Raw genomic sequence first — 27,600 nt, forward strand, 5'->3', positions numbered from 1 at the left:
GGTGCCACATGTTTGGCAAGTGGTTAACAATCCAAAGCTGATTATTCTATATAACATCAGTCAATACTGATGGTTTGTTCAAGTCACTGAAAGCACTAGCACTGGCGGAAAGCCCGCTGTATGTAACAGCATTAGGAGGCACCAGTCAGGTGAGCAAAAGATGAGCTGATTTCCAAAAGACATAAGGTTACAAATTCTTCATATATTTTAAGCAAAAAAAGAATTTTTAAAAAAGAAATAAAATGAAAAAATTAAAAAGGGCTCAAAGCAGAATTTGGGGACCCTTAATGGTCAGTACCAAAAAGTGAAGATGATCATGAAATCTCATGAAATATTCTAATCATAATGATAAACTAATAAAAGGTGAGGGTGAGAGTCAACTGAGGCTCAACTGATGGCTTCTATAGCCATCAGTTGAGAGTTCGTACCATAAAATGGGGTACAAAAGTGGAGGTGCCAACTATTTGAGCCCAAATACAATGTAAGTAAAGAAGTCTAAAAAAATGGGAATAAATAAAAATGATAACAACATAAAAACAACAGTAAAAAAACATTTTTTTTTCATTTTGTGAAAAATAAGTGAATCATCATAAGTAAATGACCTAAAAGGCTGAATTTGTATTATACTAAATAATCATTAAATGAACATTATTTGAGCTAAGGGTAATGTTAGGGTAATATTAATGGAGTACTTAGTAACACCTCCTATGGCAAGAATCTTTCAGTTCTTATTTGAGGGACTGTCTCCCATTCATCCTTTTCAGAAAGACCTCAAGTTCTATGAGACATTTGGGCTGTCTTGCATGCACTGCTCTTCTGCAGGGCTATCCACACATTTGTGCTGGTGTTTAGGTGGGAGGACTGTAAAGGCCATAGCAAAACCTTCAGCTTGTGCCTCTTAACATTGTCCACTGTGGATTTTGAGGTGTGTTTAGGATCATTGTCCAGCTGTTAAAACCTTCTTCTTTTCATCTTCACCCTTTTATAGTTGTTGTGATGTCTGCTTCCAAAATTTACTGGTATTTCATTGAATCAGGCTTGTTTAGACGTTCTTTTGAAAACATCTCACGCTGAGATTTGCGTGAATCTTGCATGAATCTTCAGTGAAAGCCACATTTCTACAGGTGTTGCTGCACAGTAGAACAGTCCACAGACTCCAGAGTCTGCTAAATCTTCCTCAATATATTTTGCGGTCAGACATGGAGTCTAGCAATCCTACAAACAGTTCTCTAAGGATGATTTCTTGGTCTTCCAGACCTCAGCTTTACCTCTGTTTCGGTGTTCTGGATCCTGTTAACTGCTCTTTCTTACACTATGTTGGGAACTAAGGAAATGACTACCTGAAAATACTTTGCCATCTTCTTCTCAAAGAACGTCTCCTGCCTGGTGTGCATCAGTTATTTTAATGTTCTGCGCCCATAGCTGCTGACTGTTGGGAGAAGGTTTGAGGAGTCAGAGTATTTATAAAGCTTTGAATGTTGCACCAGCTGGCCTTTACTAATGATGGCTGTAGGTTCATCTTCTACTCAGAATCAGAATCAGAATCAGAATCAGAATACTCAAAGCTACTCACAGTAACAGACATGCTGCCCAACGCCTTGCATGCTGTATACTAGAGCATCTCTGATTCTGTCATTTCATACATGTATTACTCTTTCAGGAATGTATTTGGTTGGATTTTACTTTCAAAGATTCAGAACACAACTAAATTCAAGACTTCAATTTAACCTTTTTTGTTGGACACAAACCCATCCATGCAGTGAACACACACATACACACTAGTGATCAAACATACACAGTGACAGGGAGCACACATGCCCAGAGCAGTGGGTAGCCATCGCTGCGGCACCCAGGCATCAGAGAGGGTGAAGGGCCTTGCTCGAGGGCCCACACAGTGGCCGAGCCAAGGTATTAATAGCCCAGTGCTCTAACTGCTGAGCTACCATGTGGGACATGAACCCACGACCCTGAGATTAAGAGTCTCATGCTCTACCAACTAAGCTAGCCTGGCGACCACTGAGCTAGCTGTAATACGTATATTACAAAAAGCAAAGCATGAAAAAGGGAACATTAAAACAAATAAATAGACAAATTAGATAAATAAATAAGTAATAAACAGTTACAATAGTTACATTTACATGCAGCAATACGCTTTACATACAGTGGCAGTCAACACAGCACTAATAATTACACTGTTTTGGACAGACTTGTACAAAAGAATAAGGAAAAAGCTGGGGGGGTTCTGCTTTCTGCTTAAGAGCGGCTTAAATCTCTTTCTCATAGTGCCACCTATTGCCCATTCAGTTCCATTACATGCTGCTGACCCGACTGCGTTATCTATTCATTTCTCTCACACATATCACTGAAAGAAACAGGATACTGGTACAGGATACACAATGCACTGGTCAGCCATATCATTACAACCACTGACAGGTAAAATAAATAATATTGATTATCTGGTTGCAACGGCGCCTGTCAAAGCGTAGGAAATTCCTATTAGGCAGCAAATGATCAGCAACATTCGATGAGGTTTGAATCTGAGTGACTTTGGCAATGGCAGGACATCTCCAAAACAGCAGATCTTGTGGGGTGCTCCCGGTACGCAGTCGTCAGTACCTAGCAAAAGTGCTCCAATTAGGGCAACTGATGCAATCCATAGAGGTCCCACCACACAACTCACAGGACTTGCTTTCAAAGGATCTGTTGCTTAGGTGCCACATTTCAGAGGACACCTTCAGAGGTCCTGTGGAGTCTGTTCCTCCATGAGGTCAGAGCTGATTTGGTGGCAGGAAGGGGACCTCCACAATAATAAGCAGGTGTTTAAGCAGGTTAACCTTACGTTCACCAATCAGCCATAACATTAAAACCACCGGCATAACATTAAAACCACCCGCTTACTGGTATACATATGAGCTTGTATATATCTACACACACGTATATGCAGTTCCTGATTTACTCTGTAGGGTAATGTGTTCAGCACAAAGTAAGATTTCTAAGTGGGGTATGACTGAGCTCCAGTGCCTCTTCAAAGATTGTTTGTCCTTCAGGCAGGCTGTTGCTGAGCCAAGCAGGACAAGGACGGATGATGTAATGACAGTAACAGTCACAGTCTTGTTCAACTGCACCACAATTGGCTGGGAGATGGCAGGTAGAACGGCAGTTGAATTTGAATTGCTAAATGACCACAAAGGCACAAGACGGCCATGATAAAGTAGCAGGGAGAACAAAGAAAGAGGAGGCAAATAAGGAGACAGTATCTATGGGATGAAACCTAGCTAGAAGCTCATCACCACAGCCTTTAACCTTCTTCATTGTGAATTTAACCTTGTATCTCCAAAATGGTTCTATTAATAATGATGTGTTCAGATAATGTAAAAAAAGGCACCCCTGCTCCTCATCTTCATCACCAACACACTGCACTCCTGCTCCTCATCTTCATCACTAACACACATTGCACTCCTGCTCCTCATCTTCATCACTAACACACTGTACCCCTGCTCCTCATCTTCATCACCAACACACTGCACTCCTGCTCCTCATCTTCATCATTAACACACTGCACTCCTGCTCCTCATCTTCATCACTAACACACTGCACTCCTGCTCCTCATCATCACTAACACACTGCACGCCTGCTCCTCATTGTAATCACCAACACACTGTACTCCTGCTCCTCATCTTCATGACCAACACACTGCATCTCTGCTCCTCATCTTCATCACCAACACACTGCACTCCTGCTTCTCATCTTCATCATTAACACACTGCATCCCTGCTTCTCACCTTCATCACCAACACACTGCACTCCTGCTCCTCATCTTCATCATTAACACACTGCACCCATGCTCCTCATCATCATTAACACACTGTACCCCTGCTCCTCATCTTCATCACTAACACATTGCACCCCTGCTCCTCATCTTCATCACTAACACACTGCACCCCTGCTCCTCATCTTCATCACCAACACACTGCACCCCTGCTCCTCATCTTCATCACCAACACACTGCATCCCTGCTCCTCATCTTCATCACTAACACACTGCACCCCTGCTCCTCATCTTCATCACCAACACACTGCACCCCTGCTCCTCATCTTCATCACCAACACACTGCACTCCTGCTCCTTATCTTCATCATTAACACACTGCACTCCTGCTCCTCATCTTCATCACTAACACACTGCACTCCTGCTCCTCATCATCACTAACACACTGCATGCCTGCTCCTCATTGTAATCACCAACACACTGTACTCCTGCTCCTCATCTTCATGACCAACACACTGCATCCCTGCTCCTCATCTTCATCACCAACACACTGCACTCCTGCTTCTCATCTTCATCATTAACACACTGCATCCCTGCTTCTCACCTTCATCACCAACACACTGCACTCCTGCTCCTCATCTTCATCATTAACACACTGCACCCATGCTCCTCATCATCATTAACACACTGCACCCCTGCTCCTCATCATCACTAACACACTGTACCCCTGCTCCTCATCTTCATCACTAACACATTGCACCCCTGCTCCTCATCTTCATCACCAACACACTGCATCCCTGCTCCTCATCTTCATCACTAACACACTGCACCCCTGCTCCTCATCTTCATCACCAACACACTGCACCCCTGCTCCTCATCTTCATCACCAACACACTGCACTCCTGCTTCTCATCTTCATCATTAACACACTGCACCCCTGCTCCTCATCATCATCCCTAACACACTGCATCCCTGCTTCTCATCTTCATCACCAACACACTGCACTCCTGCTCCTCATCTTCATCATTAACACACTGCACTCCTGCTCCTCATCTTCATCACTAACACACTGCACTCCTGCTCCTCATCATCACTAACACACTGCACACTGCACACCTGCTTCTCATCTTCATCATTAACACACTGCACTCCTGCTTCTTATCTTCATCACTAACACACTGCATCCCTGCTTCTCATCTTCATCACCAACGTACTGCACCCCTGCTCCTCATCATCATGACCAACACACTGCACTCCTGCTTCTCATCTCATCATCATCACTAACACACTGCACTCCTGCTTCTCATCTTCATCACTAACACACTGCACTCCTGCTTCTCATCTTCATCATTAACACACTGCATCCCTGCTTCTCATCTTCGTCACTAACACTCTGTACCCCTGCTCCTCATCTTCATCACTAACACACTGTACCCCTGCTCCTCATCTTCATCACTAACACACTGCACCCCTGCTCCTCATCTTCATCACTAACACACTGCACTCCTGCTTCTCATCTCATCATCATCACTAACACACTGCACTCCTGCTTCTCATCTTCATCACTAACACACTGCACCCCTGCTCCTCATCTTCATCACTAACACACTGCATCCCTGCTTCTCATCTCATCATCATCACTAACACACTGCACTCCTGCTTCTCATCTTCATTACTAACACACTGCACCCCTGCCCCTCATCTTCATCACTAACACACTGTACCCCTGCTCCTCATCTTCATCACTAACACACTGCACCCCTGCTCCTCATCATCATCACCAACACACTGCACTCCTGCTCCTCATCGTCATCACCAACACACTGCACTCCTGCTCCTCATCTTCATCACTAACACACTGCACTCCTGCTCCTCATCTTCATCACCAACACACTGCACTCCTGCTCCTCATCTTCATCACTAACACACTGCACCCCTGCTCCTCATCTCATCTTCATCACCAGCACACTGCACTCCTGCTCCTCATCTCCATCACTAACACACTGCACCCCTGCTCCTCCTCTTCCTCTAACAAGACATTGTGTCCTCAAGGCGTTCATCTGGTGTGTTGTCCCGTGTTCAGCTAGCTGAAGAAATCGATGCTGGTCCACCAGCCTAGCTGATAACACCCACTTAACATCCGCTCACTTCCTCGGGTTTAGCTTGCTTGTGGGGCACTTTTGAGTTCCTCTTTTAATGTGTGTTTAGCTTCCGTGTGGACGGCAGCTGAGGTACAGACAGTTCGTTTTGGAGGGAGCATACTTTCAAAAAAGGAGAGCTATGCACAGATGCCTGCTCACTTTCCCAGCTTTAGCTAGCTTCCTCATGAAATGGCATGAAATGGCAACACAGTTTTTCTCGATTGTTTCTACACATTTTCTGAAAGCATGAGTCTCATACTCTCAGAGCTCTCCACACAAATAAAAAAACACACACACAATGGGCAAAGCCCCTCAATTCTCTTAATTCTCAAAATATCTCTTCTCAACATGGTATTGTGTTTTCAGATTACACACACAAACCGTCAAATGAATAGACATTCATAAGAATGAACATTGGTGAACACTGGTGTGCTCAATGTAAAACACTTCTTCTCCATTCATCAAAATGACTTAGGCCTGGTTTTTGTTTAGTGGTACACTTACTACAGACAGTACATACATAAGTGTTTTGTGAAATATTTTAGAATATTGTTTTTATACTCAGAACACACAAAAACACGATAACAAATCTATTTTCTTTTCCCCACAAAAACAATGTACACAGTACATCCCAATCAACACAAAGTTACGCATACAGTGGTCTACATAAAAAAACTTACTGTATACAGAAGAAAACTATGGCATTCCTTCCCCTCCTTTGTCCTTTTGTGAGGTTGGAGCCAACCTCATCAAAGAAGATAAACTGGTGCTCGACTGCAGCCCCCTCTAGCTCAAGGACTCTCTGAAACACACATGACAGTATTAGAAATAGAGTGGTCAGTATTGTAAAGCTCAAACATTATGATTACAATACTGAAATATGCATCATGTATACAGTGTTAAAAGTATGCATCAATTGTGGGATTGTATAGGACTTACTTGCACATAGTTATATCACAATTCTTTGACTCTTTCTGAATTGCTTTCAAATGGCACCCTGTAGACCTACTTCATCCTCAGATTATTTCAGCCCAAGACACGGTCCAGCATTAATAAGCTTACTCTCTCAATATTTTAAAAATATCTCATAGTTTTCTATTATTTTTCTTTGTATTTGCTGTAATGTTACAGCGTTATTTTCTAGGATCATGTTCATGATTTCGGTTTCCTGTTCTGCAGACAGAAGACGTTCCCGTCCACTTTGTGTTGGTAATCTTTCAGGTTTGCTATACAAATAGTAAAATACTGTAAATACTGTGTAGGAATTCAAAGTAGAAATACATTTCCCAAATACCTGAAGCATCATTTATTTTACAGTCCTACAGAACAGTCCACAGGCACTACTGTACTACTGTATTCATCAGAGATTACGGTCCTTGGCCCCCCTCATCCTCGTCCTCCCCGTCCTCCTCCTCTTATTCTCACTCCTCCAAAACTGCAGAGCTCACCTGTTGCCCTTGACAGGTGTTTGCCCATGTGATGAGTCTGTGTGCATAGTACGGCAATTAACTTCAGAATTTTGAATAACAGTGTGCTCCTTGTGAAAACGGGATTTGACCAAGACTGATGCGGGTTTCGGAAATGGGCTGTTTTGGTTATTCTGGATTTTCTTTTGAAGAAAGACACAGACACAGTATTGGAGGTTCACGGTATGTCAGTTTCGTGTGGTGGATTCTTATTACTGGACTAGGCTGAGGTAGATTTAGATTTATGCTGGTGGATGTAAAAAGCTCTGCAGCTCTGCAGCACTGCAGTTTTACATATTTTAATTTTGGATTTTAAAAAATGGATTAAAAAAAACGAATAAATTAATAATACTTTTTGTGTGTGTGAGTGTGTGTGTGTGTGTGTTTTATTAAAAGAAAAACACCCCTGCTGATTAAAACGTTTTTATATACATTGTATTTAAGTCACTGTTAGGCTAAAATAATAAATCTTACTTGAGCGTGTGTTTATTGGCGATGTCCCGGCCGGACTGTGCTCTGGTCAGCCTGGCTCTGCTGTCCTCAGGGTCGCTCCACGGCTCCTCCACAGTGGGCGGCGGTGTGGTCGACTTTCTCTTTCACGCGTTACAGGGAAGAAGTCCTCGGAGAACGTCAACAAGAGCAGACATGTCTATTATTTATTCTTGTCATATGTCAAAACATTGGTGTCAGCCGGAGAATTTAACACCAGCACTGCTCTTTTTCGTACCGTAATAGGAGAAGCTGTCTGCGGCAGTGAAAGCTGACTGTGGTAGGTTTTACAGGCTCTCTGAATGACCCGTCAGTTGCTCGCCACTGACAGGCTAGCCTGCTGCTGCTAGCTAGCTAAGTGGCTAGCCTGCCTTCTCCTTAAACTGAGAACGCTGTTGTTCAAGACAACTTCTTTAGTCTGATATCTCTTCGGCCGGCAAAGCAAGACTTTGCTGTGTCAGAGGTCACTGTGAACATCCCTAAATAAGCTCTCACGTGTTAGTAATTATGAGTATTACGTTTACTTATCATGAGCTAACGAAGTGTTTGTTGTTTGCGCCATGGAGACACTTAGCTAGCTAGATATCTAGCTACCATAACACAGCGTTAGCTAGCTAGGAATATGAAGGGGGCTTTCTGGGGAAGATTAGTCAGATTTGTGTTAAGAGGGCTGTTTGCTTATGGTTGAATTTGGGGGTGGGGTGTTTTCCCGAACAGCCCACCGATTTGACAGCTAGCTAGCTAGCTTGACCAGCTTGGTACCACACCTCTCTCCTACTGGACTCATCTGAGACAGCCTGATGTTATTGTCAGGCTTTATTTTTCTTGAGCCCTTCGGTCAGTATGTGATGGACTGGTGTTACTGCAGCAGGCTCAGTTCCCTCAATGTTCTGACCAGTTGGTGATTAGCCACAGTTGGAAGAAATTTGCTCAGTAGCTGGATAACTTGTTTCTCTAACGTTAATGTCAGAATGAATGTAATTACTACTAGCTCTGTCCTATTTTTAGAAGAACGACACTCGTCGTTTGTCAAGCTGACAAGCTGAACCGTGTAGCCTCAGGTATTTAGTATTGATCACATCACTAGCTATTATCGGATGCTTAGTGCAGGATATCTAAACTGAATTAGCTAGCCGATGCTTATCTGTCTCTCTCTGTAAGGACACAGGACCTAAACCCATTTTTTCCAGTAAAAGGAGCTCAAGCAGCTCTTTTTGACGTATGTGAGTGGACACATGTCATGATCAAGTTCAGCCATGTAGATCCTTTGCTGCAATCTCTTCACTGGCTTCCTGTAGCTGCTGCCCACATCAGATTCAAACCCTGATGCAAAGCCAAGAATGGACCGGCCTCTCTGTACTTGATGGCAATGGTCAAAAGCTGATCTGTACCAAGAGCCCTTCGAGCTTCAAGTACGGCTCGGCTCGACCCGCCATCCTTTAAGATCCAAGGAAGACAAGCATCCAGGTTTTTTTCTAGTTCCTGGCACCGAAGTGGTGGAACAAACTTCCCTTGGGTGTCCGAATGGCAGAGTCACTCGCTGTCTTTGAACGCAGACTGAAGACCCCCTTAAGAGAAGTGTAGTATCAAATATTGTGGTCTCCTTACTGACTTTTGTATTTAGTAATGTCTAAGCTTAGAGGTATCTTTTGGATCACAGTCTATACAAATTAGATAAAGGTATCTTATGAGTGAACAGCAAATAACTTTTGTGAGTCCCTCTGGGTAAGAACATCTGCTAAGTGATAATAGATACACAGATTTTGTTAAAGTGGGGCAATGGTGGCTCAGGGGTTAGAATGCTAGGTTATTGATCAGTGGGTTCGATGGGTTGGGCCTTTGTACAACCCTCTTTGCTCCATGGACAACATAACATGGCTGACCCTTAACTCTGACCCCTGTTTAGAGCTGTGTTCCCCAAAAGCATTTTAGCCAAAGATGCTTGGGAGAAACCCAGCTCTGATTAAATGTTGACTGTAGAGTGAAAGTTACTCAGCTCAGTAATGAACACACGCTGAATACACACTGTTCTGGTTCTGTTTACAGTACACACCAGGCTCTTTAGGCCGTCACACGGACATGGCGAACCTTCAGCCTTCCGTGCCCTTGCGGGAGTTCTGTCCCCTCTACTACCTGCTCAACGGCATTCCTGCGAAAGTCCAAAAGGGCTTCCGCTCGGTTCTGGTCTATCTCACAGCTCTGGACAGCAACAGTGACTTCATAGCTGTGGGAAGCAGTATTGGAATGCTGTATCTGTACTGCCGGCGAGTGAGCCAGATGAACAAATACAACTTGGAGGTACATCCATTTTCACTCGCATCTTCACGCTTGTTCACTACTTCAGCCAGTGCTGTTAAAGGCCACAGTCTGGCAGAGTTTTCCTTTCTCTAATACACAAAATTCAGCTGATGAACGCCTTGCTGTTTAGCTAAGGAGGTGGTTTAATGCTAAACTTTGCAGAATGTCTGACATTCTTAATGTAAGCAATGTAAGTTCCGTGAACCTGTTGTGTTGTGTGTCTGCTCTAATAGGGAAAAAGTGAGGCCATCACTGTAGTGAAGCTGCTAAGTTGCTTTGACGATCTGGTGGCAGTGGGTACAGCATCTGGCCGAGTTGCTCTCTTTCAGCTGGTGTCGCAGCTGCCAGGCAGGAACAAACAGGTGCATCTGAAGAAGTGTCATTTAGTAGAAGTTTAATTAGGTTTATGTTCTCATTTTTACTAAGGGTTGCCGTTTCTTCACTGCAGTACTGATATATGTTCACATGTAGCAATACTGTAAAGACTTGTAGGTTTCAAAAGCAGATGGTATTTTATTTACAGGTATACAAAACTAGCAGGATCTTAGTCCTGGGTGGGTATGGTCAATTACTAATGTCACTGGGTCGCTATTTGGTTCGAAGAAGATTATATGCTTTCAATAATATGAAAATTCGTCATTACCAGCTTTTAATATTCTGCTTGCAGCTGAGACGGTTTGATGTGGTCGGACTTCACAAGAGCACAATTACAGCGTTAGCATGGAGCCCTAATGGCATGAAGCTCTTCTCTGGCGATGACAAGGGGAAAGTGGTCTATTCTGCTGTGGACCTAGACCAGGTGGGACTCTTCTATTATGGCTAAAGCACAGTTTTTATCATAGATAGGAATATTCATTAGCGTGACTGATTAGTGGCAAATGTGTTGGAAGCAGCGCATATTAAGAGTGTCTGTTATAATCCAGTCATATGATTTGGAGGGGTTGTTTGGTGTCTGGGCCAACCTTTCGTAACAATCTCAGGGATCTCAGATAATGACTTACTAATTACTTAAATTTGAAGTGTTGGTCAGTACGCCGTTAGTGGTTAAGCCCATTGGACCACACTAGTCTTCTCCATAAATGTCCTGGTATTGCTGCAGTTTTTAATTCCTAACAGGCTAGACCAAACTTAATTCAAGACAACTAGTTTTGCTAGGTCTATGCTATTTGTTCTCACCTTGACTCTACTAAATATCAGACTGAGGCTCCTCAGATATCTCTGGAAAGACAAAACCAGAGATAACAACAAAAGTTATAAAACCAGGTTTAGCCAGCAGTGGGCAGTGTTTTACTATTTATCTATAAAGTAATCCTGGATTAGAGGAGAGCCTTCTGTCATGTTAAAGACTGTTGGGATCAGCAGCTTTATTTATTATTTACTGTTTTGATGTCAATGCCACAATAATTTCATGAGCCACAGATAGTCTCACAGAGTTCAACAGAATATAGACTGATTTGTGTTACAAATTAATATTTCTGTTGGTGAAGGCAGGGGACAAAAGTAATATAGATAAGATGTAGTTGCTTTCATAATTTAGTTAAGTGTTATTTTATAGTTATAATATTGTACTGCATTTTTCAGATGTAGGGGTTTAGCATGATTAGGCAAGTTTGTATAAACCATTAAAATGGTTTTGGATTCCTTACCAAGTCTGAAATATGTGTGTGTTTGTTTCAGGGTGTGTGTAACCCTGTGGTGCTGTTGGAAGAGCCCTCAGCTGTAGTTCAGCTGGAGTACAGTCAGAAAGTTCTTCTGGTTTCTACCTGTCAGCGCTCTCTTCTTTTCTACACTCAAGAGCAAGCTCTTCAGCAGCTTGGCACCAAACCCAGAAAAAGGTAATTGCATTAACAGCACTGTCAAAACGCACCTGTTCCCGTTTTTGCTTGCATGTTCATCATGAAGTCGTCTACCATATAAATGTAAAACCACATGAACATGAGGAGCTTTTTCGTTCTTGTAACATACACAGCAAGCACTTTATTAGACAAAGGAAAAAAAACACAAGTGAGCCTCAGTTCTGCAGATGGAATTGCCTTGTTAAAGAGAGAGGTTGACGGAGAATGGTGAGACTGGTTCAAGCTGATAGAAAGACTTTGGTAACTCTGATAACCACTCAGTCAGGATGCTTGACACGTAGGACCTTGCCGCAGTTAGGCAACAGCAGCGGAAGACCACGTTGGGTACCACTTCTGTCTGCCAAGAAGGCTGCAGAGGGTATAGGCATGCCATTTTGGCCACTGCCTGTTTGAGTACAGTTGCTCAACACGTGTATCCTTTCATGGTCACAAGTTACCCGTATTCTAATGCCTGCAGTAAAACAGTAGAGATTTGGTCCAGAATATCAGAGGAATGTGTCCAGCTTTTTTTAGAATCCATGCCACAAGCAACTGAGGCAAAAGGGCAGCCCAGTATAAGTAAAGTCTTCCTAACAAAGTGCTTGGCAAGCATATAACACCTTAGCTTCTCTCAGAAAATGTTGTAGGATTGTGCAACCCTGGAAATAGCTTGTTGTATTGCTACAGTATTCCTAAAATAGGCCGGCCTTAAAAGTTATTGAAATCATCAGTGTTTTAAATTTGTGGATTTTGAATTAAACTCAATCAATGAAGGTTCATACCAGCGCTGCATATTATGCATTTTGTCTGACTGTTAGCCACACTCCAGTGGCTCAAAGGTTACCTCTCTTTTAATTATATTGAAAGCAGTTCATAGCCATTTATGCTCATTCCAGCTGCTTTCATCCCTGTCCATTTAGACTTCATGGTCATCACATCCTCATGTAACTAAGTGTACTAAACCCTAATGCACACTCTCTGCCTTCTCTTTCCCGGGCAGCAACGGCAAGTTTGGTGCCTGTTTCCAACCTGGCCTGTGTAAGCAGAGTGACCTACTGGTGTACGCCTCACGGCCCGGCTTGCGCCTCTGGCGGACGGATGTGCGTGGCCGCGTACAAGAGACCCACGTCCTCAAGCCCCTCTTCAATCAGGACGTGCCTCAGTTTCAGCTGTTCCCCCGGTCAGGCCCCACTGGCGCTTACCGGCCCACAGAGCGGCAGCTGGGCCTGGTCAGCTGCTTCCTGAAGGAAGGCTGGGTGCTCAGCTGGAATGAGTATAGCGTCTACATAGTGGACTGCACCAACCAGGTATGGGACAGAGAGGGGTCTACTTTAAAATTATATAATGGAAACCTGTACCTCATTAATTGGGCACAGTATGTAGTGATCACATTAGTCAGACAAACCAGACTAATTCACACTAATTCAGACAAAATAAGCTAATTCAGGCACCAAACATGTCTTGGCTAATCACTTACAAGGACAAATGCAAATAGGATAAATGCAAAAAGCATGTTATTTGCATTTTGTAAATGCTAATGTATCAGTATCTGCATTGGCCCACAATTTGCTGCATTCCTAAACATGTAAACAAGTGGCATTTGGCTATAATGGCAAACGTCTCCAATTTTATGAAAAGGATGCAGACATGTATCTGTCTCATAGTAGGAGCATGTTGGGCCACAATGTATCCAGTAATGCATAAACTTAGCAATTTTGTAAACTTGATAGAACACTCAATCATTGTAACATTGGAACAATCCATGTTGTAAACATATCTTCTCAAATTTTACTATGGCTACAGTAGTGTGCTAGAACAGGAGTTTCTGGTTAAAGGACTAGGGAAATCCCATCCTGGTGATGTATCTGGAATGAGCTGACGTACATTTTTATGTTTCTCTTTCTAGCTGATGGAAACAGAAGGAAGCTAGATTGCTATTGTTACTGCCATGAAATGGAATATCTTGCTGCTTGTCTTTTAAATATCATTACAGCAGCCTTTTGGGTGGGGAACTGTGCTTGGGCATGGCACAGATCTCCTAGAGTACACCCTAAATCTGCGCATTGTAGTAATGTCTTTCTTCAAAGTACTACATTTTCAAGCCCCTCCGTTTTACAGTTGTTTTTTTTTTTACACACACTTTTTAGAAAGTTTGAGGCAAGTGATGATTAACGAGTACAGTTTGCGCAATACTAACGTGTGATGTTATAAACTTTGGATACTTGTTGGCTACATTCATCTTAGCTCTGGTTCAAAACCAAAAGAAGCCAATTCAGGCACCAAACATGACTTGGCTAATTAGTTACAAGGCTAAGTGTCTGAAAATGTGATATTTTGCTGAACTATTTGTTTTGTATGGTTTTCAGAGTTAGAAAGCATATTATTCAACATTTTATTCTTTGATTGATTAAGAAATAGTGTCTCAGTATTTGTTTGATTATGAAGATATTAATATCATATCAATATTAACAGGCCAATTTAATGTGTTTTGCTGTATTTTTCCATCTATTTATTCACTTTAAGGTCATCATTGGTGGCCTGGAAAGCTGTGGAGACATAGTTTCTGTGTCATGCACGGAGAATGAAATCTTCATTTTAAAAGGTGATCGAGACATTATGCGGATCTCCAACTGCCCCGAGGGACTTGTCTCCAACAGTAAGTAATGCTCTGGTGCTTCAAGTAACATCACAGCACTACATTAGAAACATTAGTCCCATTCTGCAAGCACTCCAAGTTTTTAGTTATTATACACTTGTCCTCTCTTTTTTTTTTTTTTTTTCCAGTGTCGGATCTCTCTTTCCGCCTGACCTCCCCTCTCTCCACACCCACCATCCTGCTCCCCCCAAATGGCGCTGTGGAAACGGCACAGCCGATCAGGACCATGCCCATCATCATAGAGCGGGAGTCAGACCCCAGTCCTGAGGAACGGACTGAAGTTGAGGACTCTGAGGAGGTGCATGAGGAGTTTAGCCAGGCGCTCGAGGCATTGGAGGTAGCAGAGGAAGTGGAGAGCCAGCAGAGGGTGTCTGTGGACATGCGAAGCCGCAGCAGCTCTGTCACTTCGTGGGAAAGCGCCCAGGGTGCCTTCACAGCCAGCACCCCGGCCACGGAGGCCTCAGTGTCAGAGCTGTCCTCTAGCCGGTATAGCACCATCACACAGGAAGACTTTCAGCAGGAGCTAGTGGTCAAACAAGTCAAGCTGAAAAAGAAGGGCAAGAGGAGAAGGCAGGGTGAGTATAGTCGGGCATGTCAATTAAGCACTTTAGGTTTTTGCAAGGTTGATACCCTGCAATAGGGGATTAGGTAACTGCACACAGTGTTTATTGCATTACCTGCTTTCACTTTGTCTGTCGCTCTGTCGACAGACAAGTTTATCAACCGCATTTTTAGGTGTAACGCAGTCGCTTGTAAGAATGTAACTATGCTGAAATAGCAGCATTTTATTCATTTTTATTAATTGTACTGCATGTGTGACCATTTTCTTTACATTTTAAGTAATACTTATTTAGTTCGATGTGCCCACAATCCCATACGGATGCATACCTAAACACATAAATATGGCAAATTGGGCCATAGTTTAACTTGCAGTGCATACTTAGGAATTTGGTAACTTGATGGGACGCTCCATCATGATAGCTGTTGTAAACATGCCTTCTCACATTTTACTGTGGTGTCACAGTAGTGTCCTAGAACAGGATTTTCTGGTTTAAGGACTAGTGAAACCCCATCCTGGTGATGTATCTGGGATAAGCTGCTTAACATTTGCATTTTTTTTATTTCTAGCTGATGGAAGCAGGAGAAAGCTAGATAGCTAATGTTACTGGCAGGAATCGGAATATCTTGTTGCTTGTTGCTTCTAATTATCATTACAACAGAGACCATGGGTTACTTAAGCCTAAGAAATGACTTTGAAGATAGAGAGGACAACAAGCTAAAAGTTAAGCAAAGTAGCTACCAGGCTGTCTAGACACTAAACCCTGTTGGGGTCCTTTTCATTGACCGAAAGGGACAGGAATTCTCTGGTGTAGGAAAACTGAGCCAATAGATAAGTGGCTAGTCTAGCAGCCAGGATTGGTTACACACTGCAGGGATTCACATTTGCTGAATACATATTTCTGGGCATTAATTTAAAAATTTAAAAAGTCTACTCTACTAAAACGATTTATGGGAATTTGCATCTGCTGGAACTATTCTGCATATAATAATAGATGAATAATAGGACATCCAGTAATCATGTGTAAAACCAATAGATATTCAAAGGCTATTATTATAGTCATTGTGTGCATGTTGTCATGTATGGAAGTCACAGAAAATGTCCTAAAAGGATCCTGGAAAGATTGGAAACCCCACATGAAAACAAAACAAAAGAAAATTGTAAAGCTTTTTTTGCGATTGATAAGTATCATTAGCTGTTCTATTAGTTCCATTGTAAATATATTTTTTGTGTAATGCAGTACTGCTTACTCATGTGTATATGTCCTGTGTCTCTGTAGAGAGTGGGAATCGTGTAAACGAGCGCAGCAGCTGGTCAGAGGGCATGTTTAGCCATGACGGGACAGCCAGCGACGCCCTACCCACCCCACTCAGCGAGCCACCCTCAGACCGCACCAGCCTCCTATGTAGCAGTCTGGACCTCCACAGCAATGGCTCCCCTGACCAGGAGGGCTCCATCTGCGGAGAGCCATTCCTGGCGCAGAACCTTCCAGATCTGCTTCAGCAACAGGAAAAGAATGAGATCCAGGACTTAGAGCTTAGCTGTGTAACCCAAGAACCAGACACTCAGCCCTCTTGCCCGACATCTCTCCCACTACAAGACATGGAATGCCAGACTTATGATTACTCCGTCAATGAATTTGCAGAGAGCGAATCACAAATGGCAGCTACGCCGGATGTGGACATACTCCTGGAATGCACATTCTCCTATGTGCAGGCAGCTGAGGAGAAGTCTGTAATGGAGGAGAAGTCCTCTGAACTTCTGCAAGAGGATTTACACAGAGACTTTGACTTGGACTTACCGTATGACCCTATCAGGCCCCTGGCCTACTCACCAGAGCCAGAACCTGAGCCGTCACCCTCTAGTGACGAGGAGGACATATATGCACATGGCATACTGTCAAGTGCTAGCCTAGGGGACGGACTGAGCACTCTGACTCTTCAGGGTCCTGCCTCTAATCAGACAGAGCAGGACGAGGCACGGCTCCACAAAGCAGACCAGGTAAGCAAGATTGTGAACCAGTCGGTAAAAAGGAAACTGCACAAAAGCACCTCATTTTATAATTTACCCAACTCATATACACACTATACGGACAAAAGTATTAGGACATCTGCTTATTTATTGTTTGTTTTTTTTTTTAAATCAAAGAAAAAGTTAGAGTAACTCTACTATTCAAGACTTAGTAGATTTTGGTGCATTGCAGTAAGGATTTGATTGCATTCAGTGACAAAACTGTTAATGAGGTCAGGATGTTGCATGATCACCTCCCCATCTCACCCCCACCTTCCTAATTCATCCCAATAGGATAAACAGGGCAGCTCCACTGCACCAAAGCTCAATGCTTGGGGGGGCTTAAATCCCTCTAGCCCACGCTTGCCATTAGGCATGGTGCCTATAGTTTTATGTGTATCTGCTCCAGAGAGTCCTATTCTATTGACAGTACTTCTCTACAGGGACTAGACAAGCTGTGTGTGTGTGCATTTGTGTCAGTGCAATGGGTGCAGCTTAATGTAGCTGAATGCGTTCATTTAAAGAGGTGTCCACAAACATTTGAACATGTGTTGTGTTTATACTGTCATGACCAAAAATATTGCCATCCCTGCAGTTCTTTCAGAAAAGGCACCACTTTCCCCACTTTTTACACAACAAATCTACGTTGTTGTGGAGATGTGCATGTGCATGAGTCACTGTTGACACGGTTGGTCAAGCATGGTGGGTAAGACTGCAGCCTTCCACATGCCCGAGTGGGGTTAGGTTCCCTGCCTGGACTAGCACATCACATATTACCAATAATAGTTATTGAGCGAGACTCGTAATGATACCATTTTATTATTTAAGGGTGAGATTTCACATTTTTATAATTTTTTTTTGTATTTTATTTTAGGTATGCTTTTTTTGTTTTACATTTATACATATTTAACCATTTAAAGACACAAGAGCCTGTTGTTGACTGACAGTAACTGGCAATAACTGCCTGAGGGCAAGGCCAAGGTCGCTGCGGAGTAAACAGACATTCTTGAAAGTTCCCAGTTGTCCAGTCCTAGGACACCTTTCTTTGTTGTAGCTCTTTTGGAATAGGTACCAAAGGATTGTGGAATATGTGTTTTTGGAAGCCACTTGGGAATATGACATAATTACATGACCATTTTGAAGAAGGTGGTGAAGTCCTTTTGTACAGTTTAGAATAAGCAGTAAAATTTTTTTAGAACTAGTGAACAGAACCCATGCTTTGTTTAATTCTTCACTTTGTGCTCTTGGTGCAGCTGGCTGAGAGTTGGATGGGCTATACTGGGCCAGCCTGTGGCATCCTCAGCCTGGTGGTGACGGACCGGCACATCTGGTGCCTGGACTTCAAAGGAGGCCTGTACTGCAGTGGCCTCCCCAACGGCAGTTTGAGTTGGCAAAAATTTGAGGAGAATGTCCAGCAGGTGGCTCTGTCCCCCTCAGGTCAGTCAAGATTTTTCCAGTCTGTTGCTTCATGTCGGCACTTGCTTTGGCGCATGTTTATATCCCGCTGTAGCAGGGGTGGGCGGCTACGATTCTCCGATTTAGGGACAGATTCCTGCACAGTGCCTTTTCTGTGCTTTTTTTTTTTTTTTTTGTATGTATAATTTGTTTTATTTTGCATATGTGGCACATTTAAATGTTTTAGATTGTCCAGCTAATTTAAAAATAAGATAAAGGCAGCATAAGTAAACGCACAGTGCAGATTTGAGATTATTGCTCCATTTCTTAAAGATAAAGACATAAAATCTACAAACCTCAAAATATGCTTAGCATATTGCATATACATGAAAAGCTCTTTAAGTATTGTGATTTAATATTTGTGCCATATTGCTCACTCCTAGAAGCAAACAAATGCACGTTAGATTAAAGCACTTGTTTATTAGCTTTCTCTATAAATGGAAAAAAAAATTAGGCCAAATGTGGCCAAAAATGAGGAAAAAACCTGTGGGTGCTAATGCTGGTGTATGTTCTTAGGCTCTTTGCTGTGGAAGGTGGAACAGAAGACCATGACAGCCTACGCATGCGGTAAAGTCACCATCAAAGGCAAAAGGCACTGGTACAAAGCCCTGGACGAGACTGCCTTCGTAGCCCTCAGTGATGACACAGCCTGGATCATCCGAACCAGTGGAGACCTTTATCTGCAGACAGGTGAGATATGATGGTGTGATGGTGCAATGACTGTACCCTGATTGTGATTACGGCCTCATGTATTAAGCGTTAAGTGTGTGTGTGTGTGTGTGTGTGTGTGTGTGTGTGTGTCAGTTCTACATACACTTCTTTCAAAGCTTTTCAACATACTGAAATGGTAACCGTAAAAAAAAGGATCAGTGTAAGTTTGTAATGCTATTGTGAGAGTGTTAGTAGTAGTTTTGTTGCTCAATTCTGAATGATGGTGAAAGCCTGGACAGAAGTTGGTGCATAGTGTTGGTACAAACCATCAGGTACGTAGTGGCTCAATAGTTGACCACTAGATGGCACCACATGCTTTTTCTGACAAATCCACCTCCCAATGCCAAATTTAGACTAATAGTACAGTTGGCCACACTCTAATGTTCTAGGCGGTCACATCTGTTTGACCATGGTAGTTTACTGGTGCTGTAAACTGAAAGCAAAAAGAATGTGTCTGTTTGGGTAGGGCAGGAGTCTGCTGTTGTCTGGGCTAAGCGCGAGTCTTGTGTGCATCAGTGAGCCTTACATAACAGTGCAGAGCGTGATCAAGCGCAGCTGCTCTCAGCCTGGCCGTGCCTGACGCCTCGCAGCTCTGTTTATGGAAATCCCCAGCAAAAGGCTCTCTAACTATAACCACATTATTGCTGCAAACACACTGGCTTGCTGTCAAATCATGCGAGCATGACTACACCGTCAAACTCCTTCCTAGAAATTTAATTGCATGCTGCTAGCGGAGTTTCTCTGCAGATTTCTGACAACGATGCAACACCCTGTGGTGCATACCCTTGGAATAGCGAAGGCTCTGACAGCTTGCTGTAGAGTACCCTGTACTTACACAAAGCGCTTGTAGCTGACAGTGCTGAACCCCAGGTGCTGCTGAAAATTCTTGATTAATGAGAGAGCTATTCTTATCCACACTTGAAGCCATAGTTTTTAGCAAAAAAAAAAAAAAGACTTTACACAATGCAGTCAAATCTATGCAATAACCAAAGCTTACCTCTTTAGTTTTGCACCGGAATAATGAGGCTAATTTAATTTTTTATTTTAAATAAATGTTTATTTTGGTTTGTTGCATAGGTAAAAACAACTAAAAACAGTAGAATTTTGCCATGTGTAATTAGTGTGTGTGTGTGTCTGTCAGGGCTGAGCGTGGACCGTCCATGTGCGCGGGCAGTGAAGGTGGACTGCCCATGCCCCATGGCTCAGATGGCAGCACGGGGCAGTGTTGTGTGGGCCCTCAGTGAGCAAAGGGCTTTGTTCTACAGAGAGGGCCTCAGCAGCTACTGCGCAGAGGGAGAGCAGTGGAAGTATGACAAAGTCAGGTACTCATGCCTCCACCCTTTTTTTTCCTTTTTTTGTGTACTTCAACTGACAATGTTTATTATTATTATTATTATTATTATTATTTTTATTAATATTGCAGAACAGCACACCCCTCTGGTTATAATTCCTATTAATTATATATTAATGTTGTTAAGATGGGAAAGTGGTTTTGAGGATGGATCCTGTGAGTTTTGCTTCCTCCCAAGGTTTCTTCCTTTAGCTTTGACTGATTTTTTTGCCACTGTCACCATTGGCTTGCTTACTTGGGTTTACATACATTGTTGATATTGTCTTATTTCTGGGTTTCTGTAAAGGTGCTTTGCGACAACATCAGATTCCAAAGATTGTTATATCTAAGTATTCTTTGTGGCTAAATGTGTTGCTTATTAATTACCACTTAAACATGAAATCTTTTAAACTGTTAAATCAACTTTAATTACTAATTAAATAAGGCAATGAACTAATGAACATGCAAGCTTCTTGCAAAAACGACTGCTGCCTGGTGGCAGTGCATTATCATAGCACGTGCTGTACTTTGGGTAATAACTGTATGTTTCCAAACGGCCGCTAAAACTGATCATATCAGTGTGACTTCATATCACCGTAAGATTTCTGACGCAATGTAATTGTGTTGTAGCAGTATCTCGCCCTTACCAGACTATGACCATGTTTTCTTTGTTACTTTAATGACCTTGATTATACTGGTTTGGCTTTAATTTGCCTTTGTGTGTGTGTGTGTGTGTGTGTGTGTCCATGCAGTGAGAGTCAGGGACTGGAGCCCATCTGCATTGCCTTGGGTGAGAATAACACGCTGTGGGCTTTGGACACCAGCGGCAGCCTATGGTTCCGGACAGGGGTAACAACTAAGAAACCCCAGGGCGAGGACGAGCATTGGTGGCAGGTGCAAGCATACGTAGCCGCAATTTTTTGTTGTTGTTTTTTAGACCATATGAACACATTAGACATGCTCTTTAATTTGTCAGAGACAACTGTACTACAAAAAGACTTCAGCATGGGATTTTGTAAGCCCTGTGTCATAATGCTAGCCACAGTACATGCCTGCATGATCTATGACCTGTAATGACACTTCAACCTTTTCATCGACCGTTACTTACATGTCTGATGTACTATCCCCTATAGGTGAGCATCACAGACTACGTGGTGTTTGAGCAGGGCGGCCTGTTTCAGACGCTAATCCAGGCCACACAGACCGTCGCCACAGCCACCAAGGCCCCTGTGGAGCGTGTGGCTGAGCGGCTGCGCGTGGCCTTCCTCTCACAGCATTCCCAGTGCCAGCCCAGCCTGGTCAGTGCCAACAGCAGCGGGGTGTGGATCGCCTCAGGACGCAATGACTTCCATGTAGCTAAGGGCAGCCTTGTTGGTATGGCATTCTCTTTTTTTCTGTGAACCCCAGCACTGCAGAGTTCAGCATTTTCCTAGTTAGAACAACATTTTCTGTTTTGAAAGGCCATCCTGGCTCATGAGCTGAAAAAGGTGTGTTACAGCAGGGTACAAAATACTGGCTTGCATCAAGGCAGTGTTCTAGCTTTTTGCCTTGAGCATGTTGGACATGGTCTTTTTTCCATCATATGTTTGTTTCAGTCGAGCTGCTTTTTTATTTTATTGTTTGTAGTTATTATTGGTTTTACCCTTATTAGTTATTATTGGTATGTTCCCTCAGGGACATACTGGAGGACTATCGTGCCCAGGGGAACAGCATCTGCTACTAAATGGGCCTTTGTGTTTTCATCAGCAGTTCCAAGCAAAGAGGGTATGTGGGTTGTTGTCTCTGTATCTCCTTTGACCTTTAAGTACACAATGAAAAGGAATCAAACAGAGGAAAATTCTAAAGTCTGCACTCTGTACTTAGGGAGTTTTCTGTGGCTGGGTCAGAGCAGGAAAGACTTGTTCTGCATTTGGGACCAAGATCTCCACATGCGGCCTCACACAGTCCAGCTTCCCCCTGACGTGGAGATGGTCCAGCTCTCCGCGTGCCGGGACGCACTCTGGGGCCTGGACCACCACGGCCGTATCCACATCCGCACCCTATCGGCCAGCTGCCCCACTGGCATGCACTGGACGCCACTGGACCTCAGCCAGCTCGGTATGTCGACACCTCCAAGTACAAAAGAGCTGCGTCAATGAATCATGTATGCTGAATTTAGACTAGCGCCACGCCAAACTGCCAGCTCTTTACAAGGGTGATCAGCTTGTTGGAATGTTCTGTTTGGGGTTTGGTGTCCAGGTTGATTGTGAGGGTTGTTTAAGACATTGTTGTAATGGGGATTAACAGCAGTAACATGAAGAATGTGTTCAACAGCCTGGTTTACATCAGCTTTGTGATATGTGGAGACCTTCAGAGGGCAGAGAACATTTCTTACCCTTGTGACTAAGGGTGTAATGGTACATAAAAGGGTTGTCCTGTTTTTAACTCCTGATTTGATAATGCAGCCCCATAACTTTTACAATAAACAATAGACAAACACCAGTATGATTTCTATTATCTAAACTGTAAATCTGAACTGATTTACAGTGTTTGGTAGTTTTTTTTAAGTGACTGTTTTAAGCTCCATAGTGCTTAATATCTTACACTCCAGTCTGACTGACCTACCAGACAGTTCAGCTCCTAGTTCCTGTTCAACTCTGTCAACTTGCAGTGAAATCACTCAAGGCCCTATTTTAGCGACCTTTTGGCAAGTCGTCAATCGCGCACCGCGCAGCTTAATTTAGGGCGTGTCTTTGCTGTCATAATAATGGGAAAAGTACGCCTGGCACGGCTCGAATGCGCAAAAGTCTCTTAGTAATTAATCGGGGTGTGTGTTTGGCGTAATGTGTAATAAACCAATCAGCGTGTCTCGTGCCATTGCCTTTAAGATCTAGGTCTGACTTGCGGATTGTTATGTCAGTGGTGCAAAGCGGAGGTGTGTGCACGTTGAGCTGTACGCGCCTGTGTTGACAATTAATTGCCAAGATAGCAATGAACAAATGAATGAGTGTTGACGTTTTCCTAGGTTGTTTTCAGTCAGTGGTGCACCTGTGTTTCCTTTGCCAAGATAGCAATACCCCAGAAATTTACCTGCACACACCTCATTTCGAGATCACCATGCCCATCGGCATAGATATATTCGCAAGCACAGCTGCTATTTAAACAACGCAGATGGAAGGCGTGAAAATAGACTGTTGGTGGGGTGTAAAATAGCAATGAGCATTGCAACACACCTTGCGCAGGGTGTTAGATAGGACCCTGAGAGTGTGTGCAGTAGCCGCCTCCTCGATTATAAAGGAGCCATTCAACAAAAGATAGGAGCGTAGTTCTCTCATTGGTAGAACAGTGCATTTCCACGATACCAGTTCATGTGTGAAATAGTAGCGTGAGCCTCACATGAAACATTCTCTCTACCATTTAAGATCATCTTGATACTATGAAGCTGCAGTGTATCTGCTCAGTGTATCACTCTTGCTGTCAGTATTAGTTTCAGTGGTGTTTTATTGGGTAGTAACCGGTCACTGCAGACAGAGGGGGTTATTTCTGACCCGAGTTCAGCAGCAGAGTTTGCCGCGCATTGCAAAAGCCTTTTACACAGGCACACGGTCTCAAGCACAAGATATTCAGAGCGTCCCTTTCTTGCGCAACACTCGACCATCCACGCAGAACATTGATAAGCCCTTTGGAAATGTGGCAAACTGGTTGCCAGGGAAATCTTAAAGGATAAAGGATAAAGGTGCACGTATTCGTCACTGTACAGTGTGGACTGTACAGCGAAATGTGTCCTCCGCATTTAACCCATCTGGTAGTGAACACACACTCACACACACACACGTGTTAGGGGCAGTGAGTACACACACACACCCAGAGCGGTGGGCAGCCAACTCCAGCGCCCGGGGAGCAGAGAGGGTAAAGGGCCTTGCTCAAGGGCCCAACAGTGGCAGCTTGCCGAGCCCGGGAATCGAACCCACAACCCTGTTATCAATATCCCGGCGCTCTAACCGCTGAGCCACCACTGCCCACTTCCAAATCTTGCGTTTGTGAACTTTGGTTCTGCATTACATTCATCAGTTTTCACACAGATGTATACGGTACGCATACAGCGTGTTCTAGATGGGACTGCACACACTGAACTGTGACTGTCGTGGCGTTTGGTACAAATATACATTACATACACATACACGCCTACTTGTGACAGATTTTAATATCCAGGATATCCTAATTTTCTATTCTTTGTTTACAACACACAACCCTTTTTCATGTTGCTAGAGCTCTTGTCTGCGGGGGCAGCCCTGGCCTAAAGGTTAGAGCAGCGTCCTTGTGACTGGAAGGTTGCTGGTTTGGTCCCCTGCACCGACAGGACATGACTGAAGTGGCCTTGACCAAGGCACCTAACCCACAACCACTCCCTAGGGCTAGCTAGGGCTGTCCACAACTGTGTTCACTGTCCCCGTGTGTGTGTGTGTGTGTGTGTGTGTGTGTGTGTGTGTGTGTGTGTGTGTATATATATGTATGTGTGTATATGTGTGTGTTCACTAGTATGTGCTTGTGTGTGTGTTAACCACACAGAGGGTTTAAAGGCGGAGGTCAAATTCCTATGTATGTTCCTATGTATGTTGAAGTATGTGATATGTGGGGTCACCAGTAGGTATGGGTATAGTTACTGAAACATATAAACCAAACAAATTAATAATTTTGTTTATCTTGTGATAAACAACAATGATTATCAAAGGCAGTCTTCATAGAATTAAAAAGCCATTTTAGTTCTATGGTTAGTGCCAAATTTTTGAATCTCAACTCCGTACAGCATGTTTGATGTGCTTGCTTATTGCTGTAGAAGTAGCACACTATATATTAATATTTATTTACTCCATCTGAGATTTTGATGTGTAGTTTAAAAATATAATTGTGTATTTGTGTATTATTGTCTATAATATTTTGACTACATGCAAAGCAGAGAGTAGTCCAAACACAGGCAGCTGATATTGTGTCTCATGTAAAGTAGGGATGTTTAAACGTATATGGAAATGTGTGACGAAAACTATATATTGACACAGAAAAAATGCAAAAAACTATATAATTGTCATTTTAAGAATATTTTATGGCATTCATTATGCTAATAGCATATGCTAATGCAAATTACAAGTTATTAGAGCAATAACTTTTAATTACTAAGAATATTCAGATGCATGCCAGCTCTTTCACCCTAATGGCCTCTCCTCCGTATGTAAACACAATACTACAATGCACAGATCTGCAAAAATGATCAAGGCCATGCCAATATATTGTACGATAACTCAATGACGTGATTATCGTGACAGGCCTACCTCTAACATAAATTGTTTAATTAACACACATGTTCAGCGGCAGATCACCTTGAGGATTAGCTCTAAGCACAGTTGTTACAAGACCAAATTGGAGCAATAATAATAATAATAGATCTTAATCAAGGCTGCGTGTGGTAAACAAAGGTTACATCTTTCATGTTTCCATTTTTAATAACAATATTCATGATTTTTCTTGTGATTTTTTTAACAACATCCATTATAATGCACACATTTGAATACAAAATATGCTTAAAAGTGCCCATTTCCACTTACCACTTTACAGCTTTAAAACCTTGAACAGCCACTGCTAGTGGACATGTTTTGACTCGATGTTTGAATGGGTTTGTCAGATGTTAGGAGTCCTCCAGGGTGAGTCCTGTATGACGGCACATACCTTGTCTCATGGACCCTCTCCAGTTTCAACCCATCTAAGGTTGCCTGTTGACTGCAGTCCACCGCTGACCTACTTTACACCATTTACATTATCAACCAATTAACCTTACTTTGTTCCCAAAGGGCAGTTATGGTTTTTAAGCGTATTTGGATTTGTGGTTAAGGTCTTATTAGTCCCAAAATAGGTGTGTGTTGCTTCTGTGTGGTGATGGGTTGGATAACAGGCTGGTTAAATTCTCAGAGTAGCGGGGGTTTCAAATATCGAAACCGGCCATCATTGAGGGGCTTGTTTATATTTGTATATGAGCAGCTGGGTCTTGCATAACACCAATAAGTGCTGCAGGCAAAGGGTCAGAGTTCAAGGAAGAGAAAGAGCAAAGCAGTTGGAATGTTGCTGATCCTCTGAATATTGGATTGATCGGACAATGATTGGACTAAAGGAATGCACCAAATGGGCATTTCATCAACTTGTTTGCTATCAGGAACATGGACATGCTTCTTTTAAAGCTCTTTGTACTTTGACATTTACATTTATGATACATTAATCCAAGCGAAGTTGCAGTCTAGTGTTTGGCTGGTGTCAAACACATGGGCACATTTTCTCAACACTTCAGCTTCTACTTTAAACATATTGAGCCTTTTTCTTGCTCAAATTATTCCTTATCTTGCTGTAGAGTAAAAATGGTGGTAAATTGCACAGGCTTTATTCATGTACAGTGGTATGAACAAGTCTGGGCATACCTTGTCTTACTGTGAGTAGCTATAAGAGTTAACTAGAGCCTGTTAAAGAAGTTAAAGATGACAGATTCTGTCTTCCATCAGTTATACAATTACACCCTTCTTTAAGTACCACAAGTTGTAAATGCCATCTGCAGCCACTATTCATATCTTGTTTAGGGGATTTCCACCCATTCTTCCTTGCAAAAGGTTTTCAATTCTCTGAGATTCTTGGACCGTCTTGCATGCACTGCTCATTTTGATAATGCTTAGGTCGGGGGATGGTAGGAACCATAATCCTGTTGTAGAATTTATTTCTTTATTTTTTGTCCTCATCATAAACTAATATTTAATATCCTATTTCCTGTGCCACTGTCCACAACACAAGCTCGGAGAATGATCAAATCCAAAATCGATATAATTAAGAAACAATACAGGAGAAGGTGTTAGAATGTGAGATGTTGGCA

The 27,600-nt window shown here is 42.9% G+C and overlaps 1 protein-coding gene across 1 annotated transcript in view; it reads left to right on the forward strand.

The window, feature by feature from the left end:
- The first annotated feature begins 7,989 nt into the window (after positions 1-7,989).
- tecpr2 (tectonin beta-propeller repeat containing 2) overlaps positions 7,990-27,600 on the forward strand; it is a 32,355-nt gene continuing 12,744 nt past the window's right edge. Inside the window, exons 1-16 of the mRNA XM_072689805.1 lie at positions 7,990-8,143; positions 9,910-10,161; positions 10,395-10,523; positions 10,829-10,960; positions 11,839-11,996; positions 12,997-13,303; positions 14,520-14,652; positions 14,781-15,227; positions 16,491-17,212; positions 18,475-18,658; positions 19,193-19,366; positions 20,529-20,709; positions 21,470-21,611; positions 21,851-22,091; positions 22,392-22,481; positions 22,581-22,814. Of these exons, the coding sequence (XP_072545906.1) occupies positions 9,943-10,161; positions 10,395-10,523; positions 10,829-10,960; positions 11,839-11,996; positions 12,997-13,303; positions 14,520-14,652; positions 14,781-15,227; positions 16,491-17,212; positions 18,475-18,658; positions 19,193-19,366; positions 20,529-20,709; positions 21,470-21,611; positions 21,851-22,091; positions 22,392-22,481; positions 22,581-22,814 (3,493 nt within the window). The 5' untranslated portion in view covers positions 7,990-8,143; positions 9,910-9,942. The remainder of the gene's footprint in view (positions 8,144-9,909; positions 10,162-10,394; positions 10,524-10,828; positions 10,961-11,838; positions 11,997-12,996; positions 13,304-14,519; positions 14,653-14,780; positions 15,228-16,490; positions 17,213-18,474; positions 18,659-19,192; positions 19,367-20,528; positions 20,710-21,469; positions 21,612-21,850; positions 22,092-22,391; positions 22,482-22,580; positions 22,815-27,600) is intronic.

Source organism: Salminus brasiliensis, chromosome 10 (assembly GCF_030463535.1).
Source record: "Salminus brasiliensis chromosome 10, fSalBra1.hap2, whole genome shotgun sequence".
NCBI classification, from domain to species: domain Eukaryota; kingdom Metazoa; phylum Chordata; class Actinopteri; order Characiformes; family Bryconidae; genus Salminus; species Salminus brasiliensis.